This window comes from Oreochromis niloticus, linkage group LG23 (assembly GCF_001858045.2).
Source record: "Oreochromis niloticus isolate F11D_XX linkage group LG23, O_niloticus_UMD_NMBU, whole genome shotgun sequence".
Taxonomy (NCBI): Eukaryota; Metazoa; Chordata; class Actinopteri; order Cichliformes; family Cichlidae; genus Oreochromis; species Oreochromis niloticus.
This window is the reverse complement of record NC_031986.2, coordinates 43,694,599-43,720,444: the sequence shown is the minus strand read 5'-3', so window position 1 is coordinate 43,720,444 and position 25,846 is coordinate 43,694,599. Positions and strand designations below refer to the sequence as shown.

General features: G+C 40.7%; 3 protein-coding genes across 6 annotated transcripts in view; 2 read left to right on the top strand and 1 right to left on the bottom strand.

Annotated features, from left to right (window-relative positions):
• ttc39a (tetratricopeptide repeat domain 39A) overlaps positions 1-8,304 on the top strand; it is a 28,051-nt gene extending 19,747 nt beyond the window's left edge. For all 3 annotated transcript variants that reach the window (XM_013266711.3, XM_005479133.4, XM_013266719.3), the window contains 10 exons: positions 104-212; positions 310-377; positions 471-530; positions 1,133-1,294; positions 2,642-2,733; positions 3,066-3,186; positions 4,181-4,292; positions 4,445-4,559; positions 4,668-4,784; positions 6,398-8,304. In XM_013266711.3, the coding sequence (XP_013122165.1) occupies positions 104-212; positions 310-377; positions 471-530; positions 1,133-1,294; positions 2,642-2,733; positions 3,066-3,186; positions 4,181-4,292; positions 4,445-4,559; positions 4,668-4,784; positions 6,398-6,512 (1,071 nt within the window). In that variant the 3' untranslated portion in view covers positions 6,513-8,304. The remainder of the gene's footprint in view (positions 1-103; positions 213-309; positions 378-470; positions 531-1,132; positions 1,295-2,641; positions 2,734-3,065; positions 3,187-4,180; positions 4,293-4,444; positions 4,560-4,667; positions 4,785-6,397) is intronic.
• The window catches only part of cdkn2c (cyclin-dependent kinase inhibitor 2C (p18, inhibits CDK4)), a 35,250-nt gene continuing 12,614 nt past the window's right edge, over positions 3,211-25,846 (bottom strand). Inside the window, exon 5 of one of the 2 annotated variants that reach the window (XM_025902974.1) lies at positions 3,211-3,229. In XM_025902974.1, the coding sequence (XP_025758759.1) occupies positions 3,226-3,229 (4 nt within the window). In that variant the 3' untranslated portion in view covers positions 3,211-3,225. Of the gene's footprint in view, positions 3,230-16,573; positions 16,736-25,846 lie in introns of those variants that run through there. The other variant, XM_019351452.2, reaches the window with a different exon arrangement.
• On the top strand, positions 8,785-24,521 carry rnf11b (ring finger protein 11b). The gene is made up of 3 exons (XM_025902975.1): positions 8,785-9,376; positions 18,721-18,890; positions 22,366-24,521. Exons 1-3 carry the CDS (start codon positions 9,254-9,256, stop codon positions 22,535-22,537), a joined length of 465 nt encoding a protein of 154 aa, XP_025758760.1. The 5' UTR covers positions 8,785-9,253; the 3' UTR covers positions 22,538-24,521.

Below are 25,846 nucleotides of genomic sequence, written 5' to 3'. Positions count from 1 at the left end.
TTGTCTGTGTGCTGGTTTTACTGCTAATTGGCCGATAGATCTTCCACAAATGAAGACTTAATGCAAACTCAGAAAATGTGTGCAATTGTGTGTGTTCATATAGGAGTTTGGTCTCCAGCAGCTTCAAGAGGGCTCGGTAGAAAGCACATTCAGGTCCTTCCTGTGCAACATGCTTCTCCTCTGTTATCACACATTCATGAGCTTCATACTAGGTGGGCAACTCACACACACACACACACGTGCGCGCATCTGCAAATTAACACTAAAAGATGCAATCTGAGCTGGGTTCCTTGTGACTGTCTCGCAAAGGCACTGGAGAAGGAGACGTTGAGGATGCAGAAAAACTGCTGGAGCCATATCTTAAAAAATACCCCAAGGTATGTCAGAATGAATGCCTGTGCGTCCTTTTCAAATGCTGCTATGATTGTTTGTGTCATTCTCACAAACATACTGTGTTTGTCTTCATCCAGGGATCCATCTTTTTGTTCTTTGCTGGTCGGATAGAAGAGATCAAAGGCAACCTGGATGCTGTGAGTAATTTATTTACCCTTGGAGAAAATAAATTGTAGTGGGTAGCTGTGGTTAGTGACCGAAAGAACGAGATTGCGGATACAAGCGGCGGAAATGAGCTTCCTCCGAAGAGTGGCTGGCCTCTCTCTTAGAGATGGGGTGAAAGTTCGGCCATTCGGGAGAGGCTCAGAGTAGAGCCGCTGCTGCTCCACATCGAAAGGAGCCAGTTGAGGTGGTTCAGGCATCTGACAAGGATGCCTCCTGGGCACCTCCTGGGTGAGGTGAATTAATTTTTAATAATGACAAAAAAGTCTTGAATCCTGAATAATGAAAATGTAAAGTACCAGAATGAAAAGCTCTTTCAAATACTTACCAAATCACCTCATGTGGAATAAAGGTCAAAGCTAATTTAACATTTTGTTTTAACTTTTTAATCGAGTTCTTTCTGTATTTTGCTCATTTTCCTAAATATTGATTGCCAGTTTTGTGTCCTTAACTAAAATACAGATAAAGTCAAATCATCTCTTCTGTAAACATATCATATCAAACATATCAGTATCATAATTTAGTGGCATATGTTTGACAAACAGCAATTATCAACCTTTACGTGCCTGTCTTCCAGGCTATCATGCGTTTTGAGGAGTGCTGCGAGGCTCAGCAGCAGTGGAAGCAGTTCCATCACATGTGCTACTGGGAGCTGATGTGGTGCTTCACATACAAAAGGCACTGGAAGATGGCCTACTTCTACGCTGACCTGCTCAGCAAGGAGAACTCATGGTCCAAGGTGGGCCACCATAGTGTGGGATGTGAAGCAATAAAAGAAAATGATAATGATAATAATAAAATAAATACAATAAAATAAAATAATAAAAGAAATGTAAAAGTTAGTGAAGTCAAGATAAAAAATAAGTAAACAACAATCGTGGTGCTCTACAGAAATATGTGCAAAAAACAAAAATCATTGTAAATAAAACAAACATGATATGCTTAACAGCAACATTACCAGGATAGAATAGGGATAAGATTGGTTGTTAGTAAAATGAAATGCAGTTAAATACAGCTGAATACTTTCTTTTTCTTTTGGCTGCTGCCTGTAGGGGTCGCTATAGACAATGACCTGCCTCCATCTCTCCCTGTCTCTAGCATCCTCCTCTGTGGTCTTCCTCTTTTCCTCCTGCCTGGCAGCTCCATATTCAACATCCTTGATTATCCACTGTCCCTCCTCTGCACATGTTCCCTCTTTAATTATTCAGTCTGAGCTGTCCCTCTGATGTAAAGATGATTAAATACAGTGAATAATACATTAAATCTTAAGTACAATTTCAAGCTGTGGAAAACATATAAATATTAAGATTTTTCATAAAGGTTTTGCTAAAAAAGGAACATTTAATGTGAGAGGGGAGCTATTCCAGAGATTTGAAGGTGCTCCTCTATACATTCACTTTTATGATAACAAAACATTTACATTTTTTCAGAGGCTATAGCTGTAGTGCTACACTTTTTGATTGATACTCAGATCTGGCAAAGGCACTAGGAGTTCAGTCTTATTACCCAATGAGGTTGGGTTTGTGTCTCTTCTTCTAAATAAACTCTTTACAAATTCCATTTCAAAAGTTCAGGAAAGCAGAGATGATTAAGGACCACAGGAGACCTTGGCTGCTGAGTGACTGCAAAGAGTCAATAAAGCCATCTATCCATTTTCTTAACTACTTATCCAGTTCAGGGTCACATGGGGGGCTGGAGCCTATCTCAGCTGTCACTGGATGAGAGGTGGGATATGCCCTAGACAAGCTGCAGGTCCATCATCAGACCATCCATCCATCCATCCATTTTCTTCGGCTTATCCAGTTCAGGGCCGTGTGGGGGGCTTCAACCTATCCCAGCTGTCATTGGCTGAGAGATGGGATATACCACGGACAGCCTGTAAATGCATCACAGGGGCTGTTCAAATTAAACGGTGTAGTTATTTTAGCAGAAACAGACATGAACTGTTCTCAGGTCACAAGAACCATAATCCTTCCAACATATATAAAAGCACCACAAATGGGGATGTTTAACTTTGCCCTGATTTTTCCTTATCTCATTTTCAAAGGAAGGATTGCATTAGTAACCACGTTTTTCCTTCCCTCAGGCTACCTATGCATATATGAAAGCAGCCTACCTCAGTATGCTGACTAAGGATGACTGCCTAACCTTTGGGGAGACAGCACTTACTCTGTTCAGGTAGAAATTACTCACAGCAATCACAGTGAAACAGAGATGACTCACTGTGAAAGTATCAATAATTTTATAATAGTATATTCCCAAAAGAGCCTGTCCTTGGTAAATAATATGAGCTAATATTTAGAAATACTCTATAAGGTGTATCAGAGGAGTAATATGACAGAAATTAAACTGGTGTTTTTGACATTAAACTCTTTGTGTCACAGATATTCTAATTTTTGATGGTAAAACACACCATTAACGGTGCTCCATGATAAAACATTTGGTTAGACTGTTGGGCTTTTAAAACTTTCTGGAGGATATGTAATTACTAAATGCATCTCATATTTCAGGCAGGTCCCCGGGCTTAAGCAGAAAATAGCAGGAAAGTCTTTACCAACGGAGAAGTTTGCTATCAGGAAAGCCCGCCGCTACCTGGCAGAAAATCCCGTACCTCTTCCTGCTCCTCCGCTGGTGAGTACTGGATGACGCCATCTTTCATGTTGCCCAGCTTTACCTGTAAATTAAATTAAAGCCAAAGACTTTATTTGACATTTGCCTCCTATTTACCCTGTGGTGCATCACTGTAAAATTTGAATGTACTGGTTCAGCCAATCAGAATGGACAGTTCATATGTGTGACTCATAGCTCAGACAGCTGTGGTATTCTATCCACAGACTTTATATAATAGGTGAACTTGTGAACTATAATTTTGAAACCTCAACTTTGCAATTTTGGTTGTTTTCATATTTGCTTGACCTGACTGAGACTGCACATTCATACAAGTAGTGACGTATGAATCAGAAGTTAGTCACTCCCTAAATGAATCTGCTGTGACATCTATTCTTCCATAAATAGGACCATAATTTACTAAATAAACATTACGCCATGTGAAATAAGCACTGAAACTAGTGACTGACCATAGGACCATTAGGAAAGAGGTTATCGAGGGTTATTATTTCATTGACGTCTCTTCGTTTTGAGGTGTAACCCTCGGACTGTCTCACTGCCTCATTTAGTTGCTGCCATTGTGGCTGCCAAGTGAAGGTGGTTCGTGGTTCTTAAAAAGAAAAAACTGATGCCCCACACACACTTTCCATCTGTCACTGAAATCATACCAGTCTTAAAACAGGATCAGAGGGTAGAGTAGTAGCACTGGCAGCTGTTTACTTTCCCCAGGAAACAAAAATCACATATACTTTTTTTCACCTGGTTCTCCATGAATCAACTGCAGTGGCTCTGTGTCCCACCAGTGGGGCACATTGCACAGTTAAGGTAGCATGGATCTGTTTTGAATGGCTGAACCTGTCAATTGCCACAGCAGTTTGCACATCTGTGCCCATAGTGCTAGTGCTAAAGGTGATCATCCCGAGGTTTACTGCAGAGAAAATGCTTTTTTCATTGACCTGTAGTAAAAGAATATTATTGATTGTTGCCCGATTTGTGCATATGTTTGTCTGTCGTCTAGGAGATGATGTACATCTGGAACGGTTATACAGTCATTGGCAAACACAAAGACTTAACTGAAGGCATGCTGAAAACACTGGATGAGGCACAGGCTCAACTTGAAAGTCTACCAAGTATGTAAATCCATTAAGCACATTCACAAAGATATTTCTGATTGAAATAAATGCTATATTACAGAAAATAATCCAAGCATATTAGAGATGGGTGTTAATGTAGATATAATTGAGATGACCCAGTTTGTCTTCTGTTTGGTGCTGACTGTTAGGATCGGAGTTCTCCATAGATGATCAGTGTTTGCTGAGCCTCTTGAAGGGACTGTGTCTCAAACACTTGGGTCACCACGAGGAGGCAGAGCACTACTTTACCCTCGTCCTCTGCAAGTAAGACCCTTTCCAAAAAGTGCTTCAGTTACAGAGTCGTCTGATTCAGTCTTTCAGTTGTAATCTGGTGAAAACAAGTTGACATTTGATTTTTGTTCTTGTCTTCAGTGAAACTCAGATCAAGTATGACCACTACCTGGTACCCAATGCCCTGCTGGAACACGGTCTGCTGTGTCTGCAGCAAGGGCGAAAAGATGACGCTATCAAACTCCTAGAAACAGCAAAGTAAGTCTTTGAACCAGCAAAACATATTTAAGTCATCTATACTCAATAGAATATTTATAAATCAGATACTCTCCCACATTTTTGTTGCAGTGTAATCGAGTGTTAACAGTACATTATGCAGTCATGTGAAAAAGAACGCTTTTCACAGTATACCCTATGATTCATTAGCTGGTAGCAGCAATAACTTGATTTGTCTGTGCAACAGAAACTGAATTGAATGGCAGCGTACCTAAGGGAAGGTTCAGGGTCACCCGATTCAGTCCTAAAAATAAGCTTTATCAAAAAGGAAGGTTTTAAGCGTGGTCTCAAAGTAAAGAAGGTGTCTGTTTCCCAAATCAAACTGGAGCTGATTTCACAGAAGACGCCTGAAAACTGAACGTTTTAGAGAAATGCAAGAAAGCGGTCCTGTTTATTTGTTCAATATGGATGTTGAAGGACGTAGGCTGGTCAAAAACGACTCCAACGTTCCTCGCAGTGTTACGGGAGGACCAGGCAATGCCATCCAGAGTTTAGACACCATATTTCTAAGATTTATGCCCAAGTGCAATAAACTTTGTTTTATCTGAATTTAAAAGCGGGGAATTAGAGGTCACCCAAACATTTATGTTTTTAAGGCATGCCTGCACTTTAACTAACTGGTGCGTGTCATCAATGTGTAATGCCTTCTAATAATAAGACCTAAGGGAAGCATGTATAACGTAAATGGAATTAATACTGGTCCCAGCACAGAAGCCTGTGGAGCCTCCATAATTACCTTTATTGTGTGAAGATGACTCCCCATTGCAAAACAAGCTCAAATCATCACCACTGGCCTCCACCACTGTGCTTGAAAGTTGATATGGGGTGTGCTGATATGCTGTGTGTGGTCTTGTCTGTCCAAAGGATGTCCTTGTAATTTATTCAGACCACAAACCTAAGCCGCGCTGTCACGCTCCATCTCCTGGCAATTCTTCCAAACAAACCTTACTTCTTCAATCTTTAATTGTACTGTGATGAACTTTGTCATTAAACATGCTGAGACTCTCTCAGCATTGCATTGTCTGACTTTGGGGTGCTTTTCCTGGGCTTTTCCATGAGACACTTGAATGCTCCAGACCAGACAACTTCCAAAACGTCTGCTTTATAGAGGTGGTCACACTTGCTGATGATCAATTAATCTGGTATGTTTGATTAGGAACATCTAGTCATCTATATGACTTTGTATAGATGGATTCATAATTTCCCATGAATCCATGAAATAAACAACATCAAATGCGGACATAGCGGTGCGTGCAGATGCAGCGGAGCTCCCAGACATACAGCAGCGTTTTTGTTTTATTGCTGCTGGCCTCTGTGAGCTACCAAACAAATTTCGTTGTATAACTACAATGACAATAAAGTTCTTTATCTTTATCTTAGAGTCCAGCCAAAACATTTCTTTTTACATGACTGTACATATGAAACCTTTCATTAAGAATCTTCACTTTTGATGTTTTTAAATATGTCTTCCATTCATCTTCATGGTTTCACTCAGTTTTCAATGTTTTAGAATTTACTCGACTTTGCTATAAACTTTGGATTTCATGGGTTCAGGTTGACCTTTCTTGATCCTCTTTTTTTTTTTTCTGTTTCAGGCAAAATTACAAAAACTACTCGATGGAATCACGGACACACTTTCGTATACAGGCTGCTTTGCACAAGGCCAAAGGCAGCGGGGAGAACGGTATCCATGTGCCCTCCAGCCCATAACAAACAGAAGACGGCACACTAAGGAGAGACCGCATTTGTCTCCTACAGTCTCATCATGCCAACACACAGACCAGGACAGACCTGATTATTAGGGAATAATTTGTTAGTTTTCATCAAGAGGCTAGGGGAAGAGGCTTTTTCTCATGTGTGCCACCCTTACAGGCAACCGCAGCTCTGACTGGTTTCGGTGGATTTGCCCTCTTCCAGAGATATATCCCCATGAACTTTACTTCCTTCTGATTTAAAATGGAGACTAATTATGAAATGTGCCTATATTTATAAAACATTGCTTCTAGTGGGGTCGTCTGTCTAGCACTGTGGCCACCTGTAAGTGGCGCACTGGAGTACAAAACAAAATCAGATTTATTTGGTGTATATTCTAAGTTGCCTCTGCTAATACCCCTAGGGTAAAACATTCCCGGTGCAGAGTACTGAGTCTGCAAATTGATGGAGGCAGGGTACCAAACAACCTTTATAGAAATGACTGACACTAGCTTCTCCAAGTCATTTGATCTGGCTGCTGCAGAGTTGTCCATTTTTGTGTAAAATATAAAGGAGCGATTATTTAAAAATAAAAATGACACACAGTGATGTTTTGTTAAGTCCCTGAGAACTAGGACATTCCTTGTAATTGGTTACTGATCAGCAGTATAATCAAAAATGATATGTTGTTTAAATTTTTACACTACACTTTGGTTTATTCTGTTTGTCAGAGAGAATGAGCGTTTTATTGTGCATTTGCCTTTTTTCTCCTTTTTCTGAAACATATTACATCAATGGTAGGCACAAATGTATTTTGTGAGATAGCTCTCTTCAAGTCTCCCTCTGAAGAGATGATCAAATCTAAAATCCTGTTTTTATTTATAGTTGCATTTTATGCCTTTTTGCACAGAGCTTTGGAAGTCAGCTAAATATGCAACCTCTCCAGAGCAAAAGAAAAAAAATGCCTCTAAGACTTCCTCTAAGACATTTATATACTGTAAATGGCACCTTTTACACAAGTTGTCCCGTTTTAAGAGGACAGATGAATGTGTCTTTTAGAAAGGCAGACTCCCTTCTTTTCTCCTCCTGGTGTGTGGGACGGCCTCCAGCAGTACTTGAGCTCGAACAAATGGGCCTTTCACGGTGAGCAGCGAAGTGCTGCGTGCTTGTCCGCCTGCTGCATCTTTAGTAGGTGAAGGAGCTCAGAAGCATTGCAACCACCACAGTCTTCCTGCTTCAGGATCATCTTGTGCTGCTCTTGTATATTACATTGCTTGCCCAGAACCATCTATTGAAGCACTTGGACGTTGTAATCACATCCTGTATATAGTAATCTGTTTATGGATAAATAGGGGTCACCTCTAACATGGTTGGTGGTTAGGTTATTGGAAAGGGTGTATACTTGCAATAGTGAGTATAAAAACAGAAATAAACTTGAACTCACATGTTGTCTCAAGTGTTGGAATTAGAGCAGTAGAGCACTGTTGTTTTATTCATGATTAGAGTTAGGTTTAGGATTTAAGATGGCTTGGAGTTCTTTTTTTCTAATGGTGAAGGAAATGCATTTTTATTGTTCTAACAGCAGCTGCTCTCCAGAATATTCCCAAAACCACTCATGTCTTACTTTCAAATAACATTATTTTCATTTTTTGCCCTTTGGGTTTACAACTGCAGTCAAATTCTAACTAATGTAGTGGCATTATCTGCATATTTTACTGGGCATGGCTACCAAAATTACGGAATGACATTCCTGTACATACTGAATGTTTCCGTTGTAATTCAAAATGTTGAAAAGCAACTACAAATCCAATTTTGTGTTGTCTGGTTTTTCCTTTTAGTCATTTAAGCATAACAAAACTGAGTTTACAGAGTGAAGTGGTGTTAGTTACAGAACAAAGTACTTGATTGTACATCTGTTGCCCTCATATAATCTAATCTATTAGATAAAGTCATCTTATTTTGTTGAAGTGTGAGACAATGGCTGTCAGGGATACGAAAACAAGGACTATTATAATACGACATAATTTATCGGAAACACACAAAGAGAATTTTAAATCTCTTTTTTTCAAAATTTTAAATATTGAAATATCCAGCCGCAAGAAAAACTAAAAAGTGGGTGATCAAGTACTACTTTGTGGTCAGCAAGAGGAATAACACAAATACACTTACAAAGCTATCACAAAGGCTCTGTTTATGTTTTTAGCGAAGGGCAATTTGATCACGAATCTGATTGGCTGCTTAGAAGAGCCTACTCAAAGTAGGTGACAGCTCATTGGTTCTTTTCCAGCGGGGCGGTGATTTGTGTTGCTACATCACCAGCTTTCGTTGTTCGGCTGCAAACTGGAAAGTCCCCTTCAGACTGAGAGGTTCGTGTCAGGAAAACTGCTGTTAGCGTTGTAATTTGCAATGAGGGGTATTGAATTTTCCTTCCCTTCGATGCGTCAATAAACATACAATTCTAGCTGGCTGTTTCAGCTCTGAATTTATTTATTTTTAGCTAAGCGATTAGATCTTCCCTTTCGAATGCTAGCTGGTGTTAGCAGGCTAGCTCTTTGTGTGGCTAGCAGCTAGCCGAGCGATGTTTTGCTGTTGTTAAACTGAGCAGCCCTCCTGTCGTCTGGGAAGGAGAATCATCAGCTGTGTATGGAAAAAACGCCCCATCGACGCCTTTTTCTCCTCTCCCATTGTCTGTGAAAGTGACCCTTGAAATTAGTAAAGCGAAGACGACAGAGGGGAGAGTTTGATTGAAGAGGGAGGAGATGGGAAACTGTCTGAAATCTCCCACATCGGATGACATTTCTTTGCTACATGAGTCTCAGTCGGACCGGGCCAGCTACGGAGATGGTGCTGATCCCGATCAGGAGCCACCGCCCCCCTATCAGGTAACTTTCACCAACAGTTTCAGGGAAAATGACCTCGTAGATATGTTTTGTCATGACCAAAATTCATGAAATACCTGAAGCTTGGACAATGTCTGATAATGTGTGACAGGTTTGGGCCAAAAACGTCTGCCTTTATGCAGCTGAAGGCAAGATCAGCTGTTTACAGATCCAACATCACCCTTGGGCGGCAGAGCGACTCAGTGACCCTGCCCCTTCATAGCATTGACACTAATCCGCTTTGTTCTGTCCGATGGTCCTGCCTCTGTCCGTCAATTCCCTGAAGTCATATCTTGATTCAGGCTTCACTGATACAATTGCAGCACGGCTTGCTCATTCAGAAACACTGAACCAAATCATTTAGGCTCATGTAAGTCAGCACATAAATCTGTTATGGCCTGTGGTACACATTAACAGTGAACTTGAAACAGAGCCCAGTTCTCCATGTGTAGGAGAATTATGACTTGGTGACTTTCATAACTTTACTGCTTCTTTTGACTAATCTCCTTCAGGGCAGCAACTTTGTATGATGACCTTATTTCCTGAATTAGATCATCCACAAACAGACCAGGCCATGCTGTAACTGTAAATATGATGCACGGTGTTACTCATCTTTCCTTTGTAATTTCTCTATAATACAGACCAGTCAGTTCAATGTTAAGAGACAGCTGGTATGTGTTATGTAAGCCTTGGCAGACAGTTTGCTGTTACTAGGTTAAGCCGTGCCTTATCTGTAGATTTAAGATAAGGATTTTTCTAAAGCATGGGAAACTGAAGGCGACGTCAGGTCGGTACAGAAGGAGAGCTTGTGTTGTAGGACGCTACATAATGTAATGTTATATTCAGGCAAGCACGTTTTATTTTCATCACACCAGGGGTGAAAACCTAAAGAAGAGACTTCGCCAAGTTGTCCTAACATTTTAAAAAGAAAAATTAACATCAAGGGCTTTCTAGCTGGATCTTGAAAAGTAATGTTTTTGAATTTAATGTGAATATACAAGCATGAACACTGATTATTGGTGCGTTATTTGAAGATCTAATTGAGCTTCATCAGGAAATCTTTAGGCAAATTTAGTTTTTTTATAGATCTTCATATGAATTGGTAGAACTACAATGAATTTTGTACATTTGGTATTAAAAACAAAAGAGGTGATTGTACAAAATAACAAAGGAGTTTTTGCCCTTCAAAAATCCAAAGCACATTTGTCTAACAAGCTAAAGATCCCCGGTTTGTTTCTGGGAGAAGACGCTTTTCCCTTTTGGGGTTGCATGAAGAGCATCTGTTTCCCGCTGTGGCAAGTAGCTTCCTATCAGACCACCAGAATTGGGACATGGAAACTTGGCCCAAACGCATTCAGCCTCTCATTTAGAAGCTTTGTCATTTCTTAGACACTGTGTCCGAGTCGGTCAATATTATATTTGGACAGGCTGAGTATTTTTCCCCTGTTCATGTCCTTGTGTGAGCTCTGTCCAGCGTACACCAGTGTGTAATTAGGTCAGAGCAGTCAGCTGTGTTATCATAGATGATGAATGGTGTAATAAACCACACAATCTTTGCTGGGGGCCCTCTGGAAGAGCTCTCACTAAGCTTTCAGTGTTGTTAAGCAAGCCTGCGTGTAGTGTGTTTATACTGGCAGAGTTTCTCAAGAGGGTTAACTAACTAGTTAAAGCCTCCTTATAAAGAACTCTTTCAGAACTGCCAGCTTCTCCCTGGTGACCACAGTAATCAGCACCTTCACCACACATTTTTTTTGTTTGACATCAACACGCTTTGGGAATTTGTGGTGGAACGGGTATTAAATTCTCCCAAATGCTCCATTTAAAATTTAATTTGGTGCATTTGTGAAAGCTTTCACATGCTGCTGACTGCAAATGTGTACTCTGGATACTGCCTGGAGGTCTGTCCTCCATACAGAGGGTGAGATTTGCAAGTCATGGTGCAAAACTTGATGCTGGCAGTGGCAACAGTGAAATCCAAAACAAGGACAATATGAGCTATAGCTGTGCTTATGCTACAAAATGAATCAGAAAGGGAAGCTTTTGTGTAGTTGTCAAATAAGCATTGACAAGGATTTATTTAATCAATGAAAAGCAATCTGTCACACTGGAACTGTTGTTGACGGCTCTAATGTAATTAAATGTTGAATTGTGTTGCCTTTTATCATTTTTATATGTGGGCCATACTCGAGACATAAAAATCTAATCAGCACACTTTGGTTAGGATGCCCACTGAAGCACTTAAATTGAAAAACAGGAAATGATTGATTGTCTCTAATTTAAGAATTGTTAACACTTCATTTCTGTCTTAAAATGATACTTGTAGCCACTGCAGAGTACTAAAGTAATAAATAGTACACTCCACTAACTGTAGCTTAAGTTATACCCAGCCTGAGTAAATATTTGTTAATTAATGTTTACATAAGGTTTTAGCCAACCTGAAAAATGTAAATAGTGTCTAAGCACATCTGTAATGAATATAACATCTTATAAGTGCACACCACTCTTCAGATGTTTCCCCATCGATTCGGCCGACATTCACACTTCACATAGATGTTATAGATAACCATGAAATGATTAAGATACCGTTATAATCCTTTTTCAAGGAATGTCATTGTTTTTGTTTTTGTGTTTACTTTTTACTCCGATTCCTGTCTCTCAAGTTACCTCTGGGGTATAATTTTGTGTCTAATTTTTGCAACATCCTTGTAAAGAGGAATGAGGGATTCATTTTTATAATTGTTATATTACACATACAGATGGATATAAGCTGATGGACCCCCCCCCCCCCCCCCCCAAAAAAAAACAAAAAAACAAAAAAAACAAAAAACAAATGCCTTTAGTAAGGTGTTGACCCACCACATGTCACAAGAACAAATTCCCTCTACTTTAGCAATTTCACAAGTCCCTAGAGCTCTGTTGGTGGGACGTAACGCATTACCTTTAAATTACTTTCCAAAAACATTGTCACTTGTACTTGACCTTTGTCAGGTGACTCAGTTAGATTTTGTTTGCAAGTTTTGATCCAAAACATGCTCAGTCATTTAGTGTTTGTATATAAAATTATAGTTAGAAATCCAGGGATCCGGTGATCGTTGTTAGCAAGCATTTGGCAATAGCGGGGAGGAAGAACTTCAATTTAACATGAAGAGGCTGATGGCTGAGCCAGGCTCATGGAGGGGCAGACATGTGCCACGATTGGTTGGGAGGTGAGGGGAAGAGTGCTATTGGATGCACTAATCAGTGTTTATTTACAGCTGCAAGAAGGGTGTAGAATATGACACCCACATACAGGCCAAATCTCACCAGTCCCTGCTTCTCCACAGACACTCAGGCCACAGGTGAAAAATAAAAGACTTTTGTCCTGCATTACATCCAACTGTAAATATTTTTGAACAGCGCTAAGTGATGGAAGGCTTACACTGTGGTGTATCAGTATCTCGCCTCTGCTTTTCATAGGTGATGTGGTTTTGTTGTCTTGATCAGGTGGTTGCCTCCAGCTAGCAGGGGAGCTGGTTCACTGCCGAGTGTGGCCGGAATGAGAGTTAACACCTCCAAGTCTAAGTCCATGGTTCTCGGATAGAAAAGGCTGGAGTCTCCACTTTGGGTCAGGGACAAGTCGCTGCCCTAAGTGGAGGAGTTTAAGTATTTTGGGGTTTTGTTCTCGAGTGACAGGAATGGGGGATTGACGGATTGGGGTTGCATATGCAGTGATGTGGATGTGGTATCGGTCCATTGTGATGAAGAGAGCTGGACATAAAAGCAAAGCAGTTGAACTACATCCCTATCCTCACCTATGGTCACAAGCAAGGTAGTGATCGGAAGAATGAGGTTGAGGATACAAGCGGCGAAAATGAGCTTTCTAGGAAGAGTGGCTGCCCTCGAATTAGGGTGAAGACTTCAGTCATTTGTGAAGCTCTTGGAGTGGAGCCAGTTGAGGTGTTTCTGGTATCTGGCTAGGATGCCTCCTGGGTGAGGTGTTCCAGGCATTTCCTTCTGGGAGGAGGCCTCAGGTTGAACCCAGGACATGCTACAGAAATTGTGTCTCTTGGGTGTCTTAAGAATGTCCCGGTGCTCCCCCGGGTGAGCTGTAGGAGGTGGTTGGAGAGAGGGAGGTCTGGATTTCTTTGCCTAGGCTGCTGCCCCTGTGACCTGACTCTGGATGAGTGGCAGAAAATGGATGGATGCATTTGCTTGCCCTCCTCCTTCCCCTGTGAGTTTCTTCTTCTCTGCAAGTCCTGTATACTTCCCTCATTCTTTCAAATGCCACCAGAAATAGTTATGAAGTAGTGACGCACTAGAGTCAAATTGTTTGGAGCAGCAAAAGGATACGTTAACGTATAAATTGTTCCACACCCATTTAAATTCCTTATGTTTGCCATATTTTAGATTGTTTAGGATAAGGAAATACTCCTAGTATAATATTATTTTAAAAGGCCAAATATAAGAATTTGCACTCTCTGCTGTCACTGGCTATAGATGGGCGATGGATGGATTTAGAAAGCTAAGTAGGTGACATCAGTCCTGTGAGCCGGCCACTTAGCCTAGCATACCATTAAAATTCTTGTCAAAACAAAACGAGTCATTGTGTGTTTGCGTCAGTTGTTTTTATAAACTGGGGAACAATGGAAAGGGAGGTCCAGTTCAGTGTGTGGTCTTAATATTGGGCTGTAGCTGTAAGCTTATGCCTGCGTATTTGTGTGCAGACAGGCATATTGCAGACAGTGTGTGTGTGTTGAGTGTGGTGATTTGGACAGCAGCTGGCGAGACAGGAGCTGACTCATCTCGGTGGGACTGGAGCACAGGAGATAAGGCACCCCTGTGTGTTTTAGAGGAGGGGGGGGGGTTGTGCACTCTCGGCTCCCTGATATTGCTGTAACACCAGAGTGTCCTGATAGAAGCAGTGACAAGTGTTTTTATTGATCACATTTAGTCTGGCCTATATCCTACTTTCAGCTTGTTTCATAGCTAAATCTTATTGGCTGAGACAATTTGCAGGCTTTGAAATTTTCACCCTTTGTTGTTGCAGGTATGACAAATTTCAGTATCTTTGTATAAAATGATGTCAATGATAATGATAATGTCAAATAAGAAATGAAAACTGAAAGGTATTTTTCTGAATGATTTTGGGACATGTAGTAGAATATTTTATATTTATTTATTTATTTTTGAAAGTATATTGTAATGTCCCAGACTACATTCACGAACATGCTAAGAAAAGTGTGCAGGTGTTGCAGTCGAGGAAGACGGGGAAAATTGTGTAACTTCTTCATTGTCTCCAGATAATGGTAATGTGCTGGACAGATGAGCTAAACTTTAGGTCCTCGGGCTTAATCAAAGGTAAGGGTTAGATTACTTCATTCTTACATGATGTTGATCTTTAGCCTTGTAAGGAAGGCGGCAATAAACCCACTGGAGGAGCTACTGATTACCTATCGTTTTGTCCTAATATGATAACAGAAACACGGGGGGGGCGTGGAGAGAACAGTGCTGACAAGCGGGTTATTGTACTGCAGGTCAGTGACATAGACGTGGGCTTTGCCTCCAACACAGAGCTTATCACAGAGCCCTGACTCAGCTACAAGTAAATTCTTTTGTTCTCTTCACTACTTCATCCAAAAGTTTAGTTCTCATTTTCCTCTGACTGAAAACTGAGAGCCGAGCTACAAGTGATGATCAGATGGCTCAGGGGGGTTTGATTAGTATATTACAGAGGTATAACTAATGTTCATACAGGACTTTAAATTGTGGTACAAACTGTGTGTTTAAAGATGGGTGTCGCCAACATGACATCACCCATTAGTTTGTGAAGCCTCAAGCTGAGTATTTTTGCCTTGAATGTGTTTGTCTTTGGAAACCAGACGTATCAAGCTGACTGGGGCAGTTTTTGCTGAGAAACTGCTTTTTGTCCCTTTTGACACTAATGGGGACACAATTAATATGAATTAACATCCAGTTGTGTTCATTAATTTTTGATTCTTGTATTCAGCCAGAGTCATTACCCCAGTTAGCCATTAGAAAGATTTAAGGCACGTCTGCTTTTTTTTTTGGTTTTTTTTAATTGGCTAATGCAGCTCTAGGTCTGCAGGTGTATAGCGGCTAGTTAAAATGGTAATGAAGGGTGTTTGTTTTAGTTTACTTAATTTTCTCCCCTTCATATTGGCACTTCTTTTTTGATCTCATATGTTTGGGCTTTTCTTTTTCTTTTTTGGGATGTGTTTAATGTTAGTTATAATACCCTTGGCCAGCATCGTTGGATCAACTTCCTGCTTTGATGAGGTAATTTACCGCTGTCGGCACACTTTGAGTCTTGTCCTGTTATCGCACCACAAAACACATCCTGTGATGCTAAAGCGCATCATTCGGCCCCCGTTATTGTTCTTGCTGCCGGTGTGCATGCTGCCCTGCGTTGTGTGCAGGTCTCGTCCAGAGATTTTGTTACTTTGCAGGGCACAGAAGGAGAGCTAAGATTTCAGAGACTGCAAACGCTTCATGTTTCAGGTGTTGCTTCCCTTAGAGTTTGTACTGACAAATTTGGGATGCAAATAACTCCTGTAAAGACTTTTTTTTTAAATGTAGGCAGCCCCCCCCCCAGCTGATTGCTTTTCAGTGATGGAAACCTTCCACTTATTGTGTGCATCTGCTTCCCCTACTTCCTACCATCACCTCGATTCCCGCTCACCATTAGCAGCCTGAGCCTGGCAGGCTGACAGTCGCTGCTGTAGCTGCTGTGTGCTTGGCTCAGCAACCTACAGCATGCTTGGCAGAGAGAACCAAGGTCCGCCTCCCCCTCATTAGTTCCCCTTTCACCCTTTTGGTACCACTGAGGTCACTTAATAAACAGTTGTCAGCCCAGCTGACATACCATGTATTAAATGGGAGAGGCATATGACAACAATTACACTGCTGACCATTGCACAGTTGAGGGCCCTAAACACACACAGTGCAGCTGCTATCCCCCCAAGAGGCCCCGTCTGCAGCTTTTATTATCGCTGCCTGGCTTTTAGAATTGGCAAAAAAAAAAATGTCTGTTAGAGGAGGAACAGACAGCCTCGACTGCTAAAATTATGCTGACTCATGGGTTAAATGTTGCGGTGCTAAGAGACTGAGAGGCTAGCTAGCATCTGCGTTTGTCCCATTAAAACTCTTCAGCTTTAAAAGATAGCATTTCAAATTAAAAAGTAGACTGCTTTTGTGTTTCTGTGTGTTTAAAAAAAACAATCTCGCCCCTGAAGGTACATTTACAATACCTTTGACACTTCTTTGACTTCTTACAGAGGGCTCCAGGCATCATCTGCTTAATCGAATATGTTGCTGTCACCTTTGGTTGTTATCCACTTTCCAGCTGTGATTTAATTGGGTGGACTACATATGAAAAGAAATAGACAGCACAGTGGGTAATGTCATTGGAAATGTACGTTTTAACAAAGTCAGCGTCTTGCACTAAAGAAAGGATTAGTGTGAAGAACTAAACTGTGCAACCTGTAGAAACCACAGCTTTGTATGATACCAGTCTTGCTTTGTTTAATTCACATTGTGACGGAAAGAAACTGCACTACCCACTATCCTGAATTTAAACAGTGATATTCCTGATTGGTGGAGATCGCTGTTACCATGGAAATGTTTGGCGAGCGCGAAACTTCAGAAACTGGTAGAGCGGTGATTGTGGTCAGGAACAACCACTGTACAGTCCTGATAACTAAGCTATCATTTACATACACACACAACATGAACTACAAAATCTCTTTCTGGTCTGTTTTTATACAACACTGCAATAATTTGTTTTGTTTTATTTTTTTAATCCTGAACAATTTTTGTTATGACCATGATTTGCTTTGTGGCTGGTTGGCTTGGTTTAAAGCTTGAAAGTCTTCATATAAATATTTTCTGAAATATCGTGTTGTCAGGATAAACTCAGAACTGAGTAAGAAGGCTGCACGGTTATGCCGCGTTTCAGATGCCTCAGAATTCAGGAGTGTCGTCACTCTGAACTTGGCGCATTCAGTGCCACCATCTTGGCTCGCTAACTCGGGGTATGTTGGTCTGCTCCGAGCTTCTAATGGTGATTTTATGGTACTGTGGTTGTGTCCGTTTGTGGAGGTATTCAGGTATGCTGAGGGGTTTTCAACCTACACAAACGTGATTGTGTGCAGCATGTAGTTTGATGTGAATGACGCTGGAACAGGAAATGAAGTAACACCACTGTCAGAAAATAACCGTATTATATTACACTGTAAGGATAGTCAGAATACAGTGTACGCTTTGGTGTGACGATATTGTGCCTCTCATGTTTGCTTTGACTCTTTAATACTGAAACCCGCTCACTTTGACTTGCTGTTACTTTGATGACACATTAATCTTTCACTTATGTGGTTTTCCAGGCCAGTGTTTAAAAAAACCAAAGAAAAGAAAAGAAACTCATCCCAGACATAATGAAAGACTTCTCATTTCACACTTCTCTTGACTGAGACTGCTTTCATGTTAGAGTGAAAATTATTGAGCTAGAAATATGAGCTGCTTTAAATTGGCATTAAAAAAAATTGTATTAATGCTCAAAGCCCAAATGGATTTGTTTCCTCCTGGGATCCTTATTTGTTAGGCAAACGTGTAAACCGCTGCATCAGTTAGAAATACTGTTAAATAAATAAAGTTACTTTTAATGACGTGAACTAGAACAACAATGAGATTTCCCATCACAGCATGTTGGTATCGGCTGCAGTGGCTTATGGGTGTGGGGAAACACTACCATCTACTGCCTGAAATCATTAGCTTACAGCATGTCTAGACATCCAGGCCTAATAAACTGCTTTAGATACTGACAATGGATATTGTGAGGATGGGAGTCTTATTTTGGGCCGGCTTCTCGACAGTGACAGTTATATATTAGAGGAGTTTGTTGGATAATGAGATTGTTGCACTCGAGTACTTTGATTTTGTAGAGGACTAAAGTGAACCAACCGTCTGCTCGTTAAGCTGAGGGATTTTATGTGATAAGCCTCATCAGTGTTGCGCTGGCAGAGTTTATTTTTATGTCCCGGCTCCCATAATAGGTTTGTGCCATAATCAGGAGTTTTTCTTCTTTCCTTTTTGAAAGTGAAAAGACCCAAATCTTCCTTTGTTAAAGTAAATCCAACACAAATATAGCCTGCTGAGAGATTCGGTGACGATATCCTCTCAAACAATACTTTTCTTTTTTAAAGGCCAACCGACTTTGAGGTGTATTTTTCAGAAGTTTGCACTTAATGTTTCTCATAAATTCTTCCCCTGCCACAGCTTTCATGTGACAGATTTTGTAAAGTAGACTTGCTCAACAGTTGTTAAGTCTTTTTCTGTCTCTTTTCTTTCTGCAGGAGCAAATCCATGTGCCTGTCTACCATCCAACGCCCAGTCAAACCCGACTGGTCACTCAGCTGACCGAAGAGGAGCAGATCCGAATCGCTCAACGCATCGGGCTTATCCAGCACCTCCCAAAGGGCGTGTATGACCCGGGAAGGGATGGATCCGAGAAGAAGATCAGAGAGTGGGTAGAAGCTCTGAGTGGGCAAATACAAACACTGCTTCACTGCAGAATTCTGTGATTTAAGAGTTACATACATTTCAAACAGGAGTTTATTCACAGAATTGCTGCTTGTTTTTCCACACAGCTTCATGTTGGCACATTCCAGTAAAATTTACAGTATAATAAATTCTTGTGATTAGCATGAAAACATTGCTTTGATACAGAGATGTGTAGTTATAGTACAGCAGAAACCTTGATATTTTTGGGGGGAGTCGCCCACTTTGATTTTAGGTGGGATGGATAAGTAAAACTCTCCTTTCTGTCTGTGCAAAGGAGTTTGTTTTGGGGTTTGTTTGTTTTTTTGGCCATTTTTCCTTCCAAATTACAGGAGCGCTGAGAGAGAGCGAGGGGAAGTCATGCAGCGACTGGTTGTGGGTTGGACTCACATCTGGCCACTGCACTCCAGCTGTGTGGCATGTGGTCGCCTTAGTTAAAGTGGCGCCCAGTGTAAAGAAGTTTTACTACACATTTAAATATCTTAATATGATAACTGCAGTTTCAACAGTATGTCTCAGTTTTTCTACATGATAAAGAAATGCTGCTATAGTAAACTAAAGAAGTCTGTCAGCATGAGCATTTGGGCTTAAATTGTAAGAATACATGTGTAAAATGACAGAACGCGCTCTCATTGCCCAGACTGTCCTGTAATTATTATCAGGGGCAGTTCTAGTTTCAAACGTTTAGAGGGGCTCAGCTGCCAATCATAATGTCAGCAGCACCTTGTAATTAATATTAATGCAATGTGCTGTTTGCAGCTGTAATCGGCCCTTTTGACATTTGCAAACCTCAATTCAGTTGGATAAACATTACAGTGTTCCCTTCAAAAGCAACGCAATTACTGTATTTTTCGGACTATAAGGCGCACTGGGATTTTAAGTGCGCCTAGGTCTGAAAAATACTGTAATTGGATGACCGATTGTAGTGTCTAACAATATACACTAGAATAAGTCCTCTCTCTCCATCCTCCTCACTTGAATAGAAACTAGAAAATGACAAAGATATAATTATAATTATTATAAGAGCAATCGACAACAGTACAGCACACTTAGTTATCTAAAATGAATGAATGAATCAGTGAATGTCAGTAAAACAGAAGCTGCAGCTTTATCATTTTTGGTGAATTTGATCACGTCCACTCTTAACTGTTTCTTTTTGCTCTCCCTCTCTGTCCTCCTCTCAGTCTTTGTGCCGTCACCCAAAAGTTAAATGTTAAAGTGAATAAAAGACATAAACTGATCATTATCAGGTCATAGCAATATTCAAACTGAATGCAGGCTGCTGCGGGACATAGACAGGTCGACATTTTGACTTGCGGTCACCTGGATCTGGAGCTGTACTGTAAACAAACACTGAAGCCCAATTCGATCATAATAGGAATAGAAATTTTTAACAAGCTAAAATAATAAAGCGCATCAGCTCCTTGGCAGGCAACTCGCGATATACCGTCAAATTAGTGGATCAGAATGATTTGGGCTACGTTAGCTAATGTTTTTGACTCTATTTCAAGAACAAAATAAAAATAAACAGCCACTTTAAGTCACAGCAATGTGACAGTTTGAACTTTTGCTGTATTTCAGTTAAAGTTTACTGTAAATCTGCGTCACTGATTTGTGTCATGAAATTATCTCTTCATCTTCTTTCTGCTGCAGCAACAAAGGTTTGATTTTAGGTGATTAATGACAAACAAGACTGCTGAAGCAGCAGCGCCTCTGTGTGAGCCCACTGTGACATCAACAATACTGGACATAAAACCTGTTTTCATTCTGTTCTGTACTGTTGTCAATAACAAGTTAGAGAAATGGGTCTAACTTGCCTGTGATTATTATAAAATACAGAAAATGACTTACCGGTATTCTTAATTGTGGACCCTCTGTAAAAACAGACTTCTACAAAACAGTGGGGAAAATCACTTTTTTCCCATTTTTTATAATTGTAATAATGAAATTGTTTCTGTTACTTAATTACTTTGTAGGAGATTAATCATGGGCGAGGTCTTTATTACCGTATTTTCTGCACTATAAGACGCACTTAAAATCCTTTAATTTTCTCAAAAATCGACAGTGCGCCTTATGTATGAATTCTGATTGTGCTTACTGACCTCGAACCGTTTTTGTGGTACACGGCGCTCAAAAATCTGTCAAATTTTAGTACGACTTCGGTAAGCTACGAAGCCGCACGGCTGCCGTAGTCAGGAGCCTCGCGGAGTAATCTGGGTCCTAAACTCCGTCACTTCAGGTCCCAAAGTTAAACGAACACTGCGGCATCACTGAGAGTTAAAAACTGTCTAAATTCTTTCATCTTTAATAAAATCATCAGTGTTGCTGCTTTACCAGGTGTAACAATTAAGTTTAACATTCAGGCATCCATGAAAACAGAATTGATTGTATTTAACGGAGTTAGAAGTTAGCAGGAAGTTAGCTCGCTAGCTTCCACCTAAGCATGATATAGCATGCTCTGACTGAGAGATTCCTGAAAGAATTCAAACGTACAGCTCTGCTATCACTTCCAACATAAATGAAGGCAGGAAACTAAACAGCAGTGACGTTTGTAGGGTTACTGAAGTTGGACTAGCTGCTATATAATGATGTGCTACGTGATCGCTAGCTACACAGCTATGTTAGCATAACATAAACAGTGAAGCTGGAGGATGAACGCTAACTTTTTTCCACTCGATAAAAGTTAACGTGAGGGTTCCTGATGGTTAGAGACAAATGCAATCGCATGGCAGGATGCTGTAAACGGACCAAACTTCAGTCAGGAGAACAACTGAGATAATCCATCCACAACACGAGGTTAGTCATTAATATATTGCAACAACATGGGAATAGAGCAGCTGCCAGAGAATTCCGCATTAATGAATCAATGATACAGAAGTGGAGGAAGCAAGAAGAATGAGTTGAGTAAAGTTGACTTATCTGATTTTGTTTCACGCCTTATGGTCCGAAAAATGCGGTAATAAGGAAATCGGTTAAACCTACGTATGTACGGTTAAAAGTCCAAAGTTAATGCCCTCCTTTACATTTTGCAAACATATCCAGTGAGCTACATTGGAGTCTTTACTGGGCCAGATCTGGCCCTAAGACCTTGTATTTGAAACTCATGGTTTAAGTGCAGTGATAACTATATTAGTGTTTTGGAGGCGCTCTCACTGCATGTTTATGTAAGGTGGCAGACATTAATTTTTTTAGATCAAACGTTTAGAATTATATAATTATTTTTCATCTGAAAAATGTCATATTATTTATTCTGCATTTTATTTTATTCCAAATTCCATTCCAGGGACGTGCCTTTAAATTGAGAAATAATCCATTATCATAGTTGAAGGTCTGCCTGTGTATTTTTGTTTTTTACTTGTTTTGTTGTTTCCTGTGTAGTTCTGCTGTTCAACCAATGACTAGTGTGTTTTTAATAGGAGAAATTTTGTTCACCACTGCAGGTGTGTCATCTGTATGATGGACTTTGTCTACGGAGACCCGATCCGGTTCCTGCCCTGCATGCACATCTACCACATGGACTGTATCGATGACTGGCTGATGAGATCCTTCACCTGCCCCTCGTGCATGGAGCCTGTGGATGCTGCACTGCTTTCCTCCTACGAGACCAACTGACACAAAACCCTTTTGGACTAAACTGGACATGCACAAACACATGTATACCCTGACACATACACGGACATGAATTATGCATAAAAATGAAAATACACACAAGACTTCCATCTTTGCTGTATCCTGGATTAGTAAGATGGCGATTATAAAAGCAGTGATTATGTTAAAGATGTACAATGAATTCTGTGTGGGTGTGCGTAAGTGTTTGTCTATTTGTGTGTGCACAATTTCCTCAGTTGGCCTGCTGGACAGGATTACATCTGGGAAAGGACTGGAAGAATGAAGGGTTTTTTGTGGTATGGACAAGCAGGAAGAAGCTGCACTGAGGAAAGACGACAGAGAGGGTGGTGGAATGCACAGGGGTGTTGTAACAGGACATCGAAGGCAATGGATGGTGGATTCGTCGTCGTTACGGTTCAAAAACTTTATCAAGGTTTGGTTTTAAATTTGCGATACACGCACCTTCTTCCTCAACTTTAGGCGCCATGATTGGAATAAGCCTGAGAGAGACTGCAGGACTGCTCACACCTGATTACTGTAACGCCACGCTGCAGGACGGAGGAGAGAGGACTTCCGAATCCTTCAGAGATGCTGCCAGATGCCTCTCTCAGTCAAAACTGCTGCAAAAGAACTTTTGCAGAAGCAGATATGTGATTTTAAAAGACTGCCAGAGATGGACATCAGACTTTAGACTGCTAACTTATGATTTATTCTGCACACATACCAGAGGCCTGTTCTCAGACGGGCCTCGGGTCGTCTCTGTACAGACGTTTCCTGAGAAAAGTGAGATCAGTTGCTCGGTGGATTCACTGTCCGGTGACTTTGTGAAATCTGTTTGTTTTGTCAGTCAGCATAAGGGCTCTGTTAACCAGTGTTTACCACCAACACAGACATGACTAAAGGAAGTGCAGTGTGTGCTGATGTAATGGGCTGTGGTTTTGCTGTTAAGGTCTTGACTTCTTATTCAATGAGATGTCACATTATTGGCCAAAGCACAAGTAGACCAGTTAACAAACCATAAATACACACTAGATATTTGCACTTCCTAATCAGACCAGAGACAAGAGGACCACATGCAGTTGTAATTATGTGAATGTAAAGTATCTGATTTGCTTTATGTGCATCCTCATTACCACTGCAGTGATTTGTAATGAAAGCCACTGTCTCTGTGGAGCGGGAGCAGAGTACTTAATTTATTACAGACATTAACCAAACTACTGAATTAATTCCAAGGATTGTGTCCCTGTTCTTTGTGCTGAAGACAAAATTAAAACATAAACAAGGTTGGGCTTTTTTAATGTGCTTGGAAAATCAACTTCCTGTCCTGAAAGAGTGTGATGTGGTCATAATGATGGAGTATACGGTTATGTTTGGTTTCAGTTTAGAAATGTTCGGTTTCTATGCATTTGTATTCTCATTTTCTTGGCATCGAGTTGAGTCCTCTGTACAGGATTTCTTTGCCACATTATAAAATGTCCATTGCCCAAGTCACCAGGTTTACAATAAAAGCACAAAGAAATACAACATTTTCTTTGATAGTGTCCTTTCCCAGCTAACGTTAGCATGTGAGTGAGTCTGTAAATGTAAATCCTGCAGAAAATGGTCAATATTTAAGCTCCCCTTGCATACAGATCTCTGTGATCTGTGAACGCTTTTCAAGGCCCTTTGTGTTTTGCAAAGTTTGGTTGGTGGGCAGGTCGGTGGCAGTCAGTACCTTAGTTTTTGCACAGTACTCTCATGTACTTAACTCTTTATGTTGTAAATTGTCCATCATTAAGGTGGGACTCCATGGCCTTAGGTTACACATAAGTGAGGGGTTGATATCTGTTGCCAAAATGTGAGCACAGGCGGTAATAGGCAGACTGCTTAGACTGGAAATGCTGCTGCTGAGCTGTCACATGTCATGTAATGAACTCTACAGGAGGTGTATCAGAAAATGTCCCAGTACATTGTCACAAACTAATAAATGAACTGTGTGTGTATCGTGGTTCTTTGGTTTCCTCCTGGCTCTTAAGCACGTTTTGATCTGCGCTCCTTGCAGTGGAAAAGCAGATGACACATATCCTCTGGTTTCAGTGTGAACTTGATCACACCCAAGTGCAGCTGACCAATAACTGTGGTTATAAATGTGCCATCGTAACTCATTCATCTTCCGTTTTCCACCAACACTAGTCTGGTTTGGAACCATAGTTCATATTTCCTGATTCAACACTGGCAGCAGCTCCAGTGCCATGAAAAAGTATTTGCCGCCTCCTTGGTCACAGTTTTTTTTTTTGCACGTGTCACACGTAAATTCTTCAGATTACAGATTACAAAATGCATTTATTAGGGCAAAAAAGCTATCCAACCCTCCTGAGCCTTATCCAAAAAAGTAGTTGCACCCTTTTGTTTAATGATGTATTAACTGTAATTAACTGCATTTGTTTTTGGAAGTTGAGTTCAATTTCACTAGCCGCACGCAGGTCATTATCCACAAATGGGTAAAACCTGGAATGGTAACAAAAATGAGCCAAGAATGCAATGACAGACCACAAAACACCCCAGAACAACATAGAACTGTGGGTCTCACTGCCTTCAGTTAAGGGTTATGATTCAACAATAGGAAAAAGACTCGACAAAAATGGCATCCATGGCCGAACTTGAAGGAAAAACAGAACACAAAGGCTCGGCTAACATTTGCCACAGCCGCCATGATGATCCCTGAGACCTTCGGGAAAATGTTCTATGGACTAAGGAGATAAAAGTTGAACTTTTTGGATGTTTTTGTCCCATTACACCTGGTGTAAAACTAACAGCCTTTCATGAAAAGAACATCACGCTACCACTCAGTGTGGTAGCGTGATGGTCTGGCGCTGCTTTACTGCCTGAACCTGGACAACTCACTGTAATTGATGTAACCATGAATTCTGCTCTCTACCAGAAAATCCTGAAGGAGACTCTACAGTTATCAGTTTCTGACCTCAAGCTCAAACGAATGTCTCAAAAATAAAAAGCTTAAATCGATTCAGTTGCTTTGGCGTGACCTTAAACAGGTCGTTCGTGCTAAAAAGCGATTCTGCAAAAAAATAGAGAACCGAAATTCCTCCACAGTGATGTGAAAGTTGTTGGTGGGGGGGAAGTACTTTTTAAACAGGGCCATGTAGTTTTGGATAGCCTTTTTTCCCTAATAAAGCCAATAAAAGGACTAGCTGTTACAATCCCTGATAATGCGTTGCTTCCAATGGAAAGTCTTGAGGGATGACTACTATGAGGAAAAGCAGCCTGGAAGCTTTACACCGGGACACATCATCAGTCGTGTGGCCCAACGTCAAA